At 43.4% G+C, this 6,550-nt stretch overlaps 1 protein-coding gene across 1 annotated transcript; it reads right to left on the bottom strand.

Annotated features, from left to right (window-relative positions):
* Positions 1 to 5,097: 5,097 nt before the first annotated feature.
* LOC119658311 (kallikrein-6-like) lies at positions 5,098 to 5,984 on the bottom strand. Its single transcript, XM_038065635.1, has one exon. The coding sequence runs from the start codon at positions 5,952 to 5,954 to the stop codon at positions 5,118 to 5,120; it is 837 nt and encodes a 278-aa protein (XP_037921563.1). The 5' UTR covers positions 5,955 to 5,984; the 3' UTR covers positions 5,098 to 5,117.
* Between the last annotated feature and the right edge of the window lie 566 nt (positions 5,985 to 6,550).

Here is a 6,550-nt window from a genome sequence, read left to right as displayed (position 1 = left end):
GGCCGGCAAAAAACCACGTTGACTCTTTTTGCTAGTACCTAAACTTGCCCCGGTTAGGTATTATTGAATGTACATAGACACAACGGGTGACCTGCGCTAGAGCGAATACGAATGGATTGAGCCATGCAAAAATTTGAGTTAATTTTTGCTTCTGCTGAGCCGACGCTGGATTTTAACTTCAACGTCAGGATCAGTGGAATCGGAAATGCACAGGCACAGGACCGGCTGATTGGATAGACGATTTTGGGTTTTGGAGAAGCAAAAGGTACTGTGATCGTGGCTTGAGAAAAGTGACTTCTGGGAGGTGAAGAGTTGCTGTGGTTGTGGGCTGATTGTGAAGTTTTTGAGACATGAAAAATTTTAGTGGTTTGGGAGAGAAAAGGACGATTCCAGCAGCAGCGACAGCGATTCCGGACCGGGAGACTAGAATCCGCTGACGAAGAAACATATATACTTGATTGAAATTGAAGAGAATCCTCAGTTCAGTCATGAGGAAGTGGCTTAAGAGTTCTCCTTTTTATTGGGTTTTCGTTCGTGCATGGAGCACCTCTCATTTCTGAGAATCATAATAATAATAATCGCTACCGACTTATCACAAACTCCGCCTAGGGGGGAACCCATTCCCCAGGAAGCCTAGCAGAACCAATACTTTGATGAGCTACTGAACAACCAAAACATTGGCGAGTTGGAGGTCCCGCCAACTGAAGACGACGGACAAATACTGCCACCACCGTCCGTGTAATTCATCGGCTTAAAAATCATAAGTCGCCAGGAGCCGATGGAATTACAACCGAATTGGTTAAAAATGGAGGCGACCAATTACACCAAGTAGTTCATCAATTTGTGCTCAAGGTGTGGGACAGTGAATCAATGCCTGACGATTGGCAACGAGGCATTATCAGTCTCATAAATAAAAAGGGAGATATCACACAGTGCAGCAATTATAGAGGTATCACGTATGCTGAGTACCATCTATAAGATATTCTCCTCTATCTTGCTAGGCAGGATAGCCCCACACGCTTAGAACATCATCGGCCAATACCAAAGAGGCTTAACTCCAGGCAAATCAGTAACAGATCAGATTTTTTTTTAAAGCCGCCTATGATAGCATAGCCAGGGTAAAACTGCACACAGCCATGAGAGAATTCGGTATTCCGACGAAATTGATAAGACTGATTAGGCTGATAGGAGACTACAACTTTGAGACCGTTGATGATTTCTCCTATCTAGGGTCGAAAATTCCAACCGATAACGGCTACGACCATAAAATCCGCGCACGGTTGTTCGCAGCCAACAGAGTCTATTTCAGCTTACAAAAACTGTTCCGCTCAAAACGTCTCACCATATGGTCAAAGCTCTTACTGTACAAGGCTATGATCTTGCCAGTCCTCATGTATTCCTCGAAGACTTGGGTTCTTAGCAAGAAGAATTGCGCACTCTTGGCTGCGTTCCAGAGAAGAATTTGTGGTCCCAGCTTACATAACGACGAAATCTATTAGCAATACTATGACCGTCAGACTGTGGATGAAATCCGGCTCAATAGGTTACGGTTGGCAGGTCACTTAATCAGTATGGATGAGGATGATCCAGTCCGGAAAGTCTATAAGGGGAATATCTATGGTAGAAAAAGAAAAAGAAGACGAGCAAACCCTGCCTGAGATTGAACTATGGCGTAGATTAGGACGCCAGACAGCTTTTAGGGATATCGAATTGGTGGACCTCGCGCAGAACCGGTATGTCTGGAGTTCCTTATTAAGGCAGGCCTAGACCGGATACCGGTTGTTGCGCCATTGATGATGATGTTAGCGCAACAATCCATATTGGATCAGGGTCTTGAAGTGTGTCAGTGCATTTCATTCAGGGCCGTAACGGTACACTACAGTACACAGTAGGCGGCAGTGTGGTCAGTATTGCGTCTGCCTGAGATTATTACGCTGATTTGGCTCAGGTACTTATTCGCAGCTGAGTCGACTGCTATCCGACTTCCAGTCAGGACAACAAATCCTTCTGCCACCAGTGAAATTTGAATTCCGATCTTCCGCTACGACAGTCCAGCGCTCTGAGCATTTGAACCATCCGAAAAAAGAACTTATCTTTTGCTGCGAATATTTGAACGCCTGACTCGTATCTTTTTAGCCGACCAGTAGTTCGTAATTGGTTTTTTTAAACCGAGTCAGGCAGGGGTTGAAGATGAAGGAGTCCATCAAGGGATGCTGTTTGACGAGTACTACAATGACGCTTATTACAAGTTAAAGAAACGATTGCTCATAGATAACGAAGCTCTAGGCGAGAGACTTTTAACTTTCTTTGGTATACTCTCTTTTCATATTTACTTTTTTTGCAACATTATTATTACTTCCGAGTTATCACAATCTCGGCGGATGCCGGATTTTGCCTAATACTAGCACTAAGTGCCAAAAATTTAGGCACGGATGATCCTTCCTATTTAAAAGATAAAGGGGCGCTGGTGGTGGTGACCGGTGGTAGGTTAGTGCGAAAATCCGCCAATAAGTCCCCGCAATATCGAACGCATATGCACAATGGGGTATTTCTGCATGGTTTGAACCAGACTGTGTGAGAGTCACAGGACATGAAAGGAAGCCATGAGGGATTGAGGTATAATACCTATAACTGACAATATTATGGGGAACTACAGCCACTTTCTCCAGACGCCAATTTTTTTTTTTATTTTCCGAGCCAGTTCGCGTTCTTCTCCACGTATTTCCGTTCAATCTTGCTATTATGGGGGATAGCAACACCAATAGGACAGGCGGAGCGACCTGTCTTGTCAACTAACAACACGTTGGGTTAGTTGTGTGGAATATGGCGATCAGTTGGAACTTGCCGGTTCCAATGCATACTGGAAGCAGAACTAACAAGTACTGCTTCGGGCTCATACCGGTGAATCGGATATATTCTCGTGATCAGCCCATGCTTGTATGCAAGGTTTTGGTGTACCACCTTACGTTCAGCATTGTGCAGTTCTTGTACTGCACTGGTGCCATTACCGTGCAGCAAGAAATAAGATGGTCCAACGTCTCTTATGCTGAACCACACATTCTACACTGGTCGTTTTCCACCCGTTCTTTCATTATGAGCAAGTTTAGGTGGCGGCCACGTCTTCCTGAATGGCGCACATGAATCCATTTGCCTCTGCACGGAACTCCCCGGCACGCAGACATTTGTTCGACAAATATAAATAGACAAATGGCTGTAAAAGACAATTCACGTGTTTATTGTGCGTTGCCTTCGACTTCCATTCATCGATCCGCTCTTGGTCGGACTTCACTCAGAGGATTGTAAGATCGATCTTTCAAGTTAAGTGGAGTCAATACATATTCTGCCTTGCAAACAGCCGCATGCAAGAGACTCGCCTGCCCTTTGCTATAAAAATAAGCGCGCAATGTTGCGCCGCCATGCCAACTACGCCCCTACCCCGGATGTGACGAGGCAGGTTCATCCGTTCCATAATAGAGTGTGGATGATGCATTCGAAATTCAGGCATAGTAGTCCGTATCCGCTGCTGAACGTTTTCTAGATCAGTTTCAGTAGCTAGCCAAGGGGGTTCAGGTGAACGGACTGATATGGTGGTACACCACCCTTCTATGACTGTCGCCGAAAACTTTATCAGTTTGGGATCAATGCGATACCGACGTAGGGCATCAACTTTTATGCGGTACACTGCGGAAAACCGTGGCATAATTGATATAGCAACTAAAGAGGTTTATACGGCCTCTAGTTGCTTGTCTTACAACCCCTTGAACCAACTCGGTAGTCTGCTCCTCGGACAGAATGTTGCTGATTTTGAGGTGTGCATTTACCCCTCCACTAATAAAGGACGTTATGAATTTGTAGAGGGTTGGTAAGCAAGTAATTGGTCTTGTGTCTCCGTGTCTTCTTTAGGGATAAGGTAGGTAATCTCAGTAGTGAGGAAGGGTGAAAATTCAGGTTCATGTCCTGATCGATGCTGTGTGCCCGGCGACCATGTATGCTGGTGAACTTTTTGTACCAGAATTTCTGCACCCGATCCAAACCTGGGCCACTCCAGTTCTTCGAGCTGTTTATGACTGGTCGAACCTCCTCTTCGATTATATTCGCAAAATTCATGGTGGGTGCCTTCGGCGGTGAACCCCTCAGCATGCTGGCCGGGTAACCCTCAAAGTCCACCCCAATATTGTTTCGCTTCCGTCACTGAAAACTGCACTGCCTGAACGTTCTGTTGGGATTTGTTGAGTCATCTGCAATAGCTCCGCTCGAGAGGCTCATATCCTCAGTTCATTACATCCGCTGCGAGGCGACTCCTGCGTTTATCCGTATCGGACCTTAAGTTCCTCCTTCCGCCCATTAGATGGATTTGCATTTTATACCCTATTGCCAGGTGTGGTGATAGCTTCCTCAGTGAGTAATATGCAAGAGTGCAAAGTTTTCGTACTTTCCTCAGTTACCCCTGTTGTGGCGTTGAGCGATTCAGACTGAAGCTATACATCCTTCCTATTTTAACAATCGGGCTTGGGACCGGCTATCGCGGAGTTTATTTTATTTTTGTATAGTGGTTTATTTTTAATTATGGTTTTCTTTGCATATATTTTTAATGAATTATTATGGTCTATTTTTAATGCCTTTACTTTTTTAAGGTTTTGTTGAAAACAATACAGTACGAAACACATATCTAACCAAATCCTCTACGAAATCTTCAAAACACAGCATGACATTGCAGCACTTATTGAATGTCTGGAAATTGAAATCAGCGAGGAAAATTTCCTCTGTGCTAACCAATTTCCGCAAGTTTTCATCCCTTACATCAGCGATAACCGTCTTGTCAAGAAAGAAGAAAAATAGTCCTACATGTAGGTCGCCATTCCCAATACGTCCTTCCCTCCCGCCCTTCCTCCCTTCTCGCTTTTTAGTCATCTTTCCTACTGATGATGGGCATGTCGATAAACACCTGCCAGTTACTCTTAGTTTAAGTTTACACATCTAGAACCTTAGATTAATCTTAGATTTGATTTAACTATTAAGGTTTCTCTTATGTTAAGTAGTTTGAAAATGTGAAATTCTTATTTATTGATAAAAATGTTGTTTTCAAATAAACTCAAATTGGCTTCAAAACAATTTATTTACTTCAACAAATTATTTTCATTGACATCACTTTGGATTTGCTTCTTAATCCAATGGGCGTAGTATCCGACATTGGAGAAAATAGAAGGTCCATCTTTTGGATTGCAAGTTGGCGGGCCCCATGAAACCACACCAATCAGAATATTGCCTTGCACCAGTGGTCCTCCAGAATCTCCGATGCATGCTCCTCTGTTATCCTTTTCTCCACCTGCACAGAGGGTCCCTACTCCGATGCTTGTATTATGCGCTAGCTCACAACTTTTCACATCCTGTAAAGTCAAATCGGCTGTTTGAAGTTGGTGAGGGTAGTTCCGATCAGTTGTGGTTGATATGCTACCCCATCCAAATATGGAAGCAATTCCCTGCACTTCTGCTTTTTCGTGCAATGGAATTGGTTGTATGAATTTCATGAATAGGAAGGGGGTGCTTATATGTGCGACACCGACATCGTATCCTCCTGTTGCGCCAAATATTGTTGAATAGTTTTCATGACGTCGATAGAAGTCACACCTTCTCTGTTGAATTATTGGCGATTCCGTTTGATTGATTGAATGCAGTCCGGCTGTGATGAGTAAACGGTAGGGCGGATCCTTAAGGCAATGTGCTGCAGTTACGATCCATTGTTCTGCAACTATGGAACCAGCGCAAAGTTGTTTGTCTTTTTGGCGACCTTTTAATGAAATGGACACTATGTATGGGGTTCCAGATAACTCAGACACAACACCACCAACAACTCGACTGTTGAAATTTGAAGTGTCTATTGAGTCCTCTTCAATGGCCTGGCCCGCCACAGCCGCTACCAGTACAAGAACCGCACAAACCAACCGCAAGCACATACTGAACCAGTGACACTGATTCTCACTTTAGTTACTACCTTTATTTATTGATTTTTTCTGACTTTGACCAATTAGCATATTGTAACTGTGGAGAGGAGAAAGTTTAATAAATTGTTATTAACATATGCATGTGATAAGATCTGTACTGGACGGGCCTATCTGAACACCAGAAGAGCTAATGTGGGCAGCAGACTGCAAGCCGGTAACAGAATGGTGAGTAATTGTTTGTGGAGTTCCTCAAGAATGTGAATCAAACTTATTAATTTGACCTGATATTCAGTTTGCTGCTTCAAATGATGGTTATGGGGGGACAAACATCATTACTTTAATCTCTAGTTAATGCCAGTCACGTGAGTTCTACGTTGCTCGAATCGTCCTCATTAAATATATATGCATATGTTGATGATGTTTGAAGTTAAATGTTTTATGCTGGGCAACCTAGTAGGAAACTTTGTGTTACTTTTTAGTTGAAATGAGTTAAAACTTGATTTTTTGATATTTTCTCACACACTTTCCGTTGCTGATTACACTTTAAACCTGAAAGTAAGGCGACTTTCATTATTCTATGGATAAAACTGTCAGTTTTGACGTAATTT

Source organism: Hermetia illucens, chromosome 1, assembly GCF_905115235.1.
Source record: "Hermetia illucens chromosome 1, iHerIll2.2.curated.20191125, whole genome shotgun sequence".
Lineage (NCBI taxonomy): Eukaryota > Metazoa > Arthropoda > Insecta > Diptera > Stratiomyidae > Hermetia > Hermetia illucens.
Note: the sequence above shows the minus strand (reverse complement) of the source record. Positions and strands in the feature narration are given on the sequence as shown.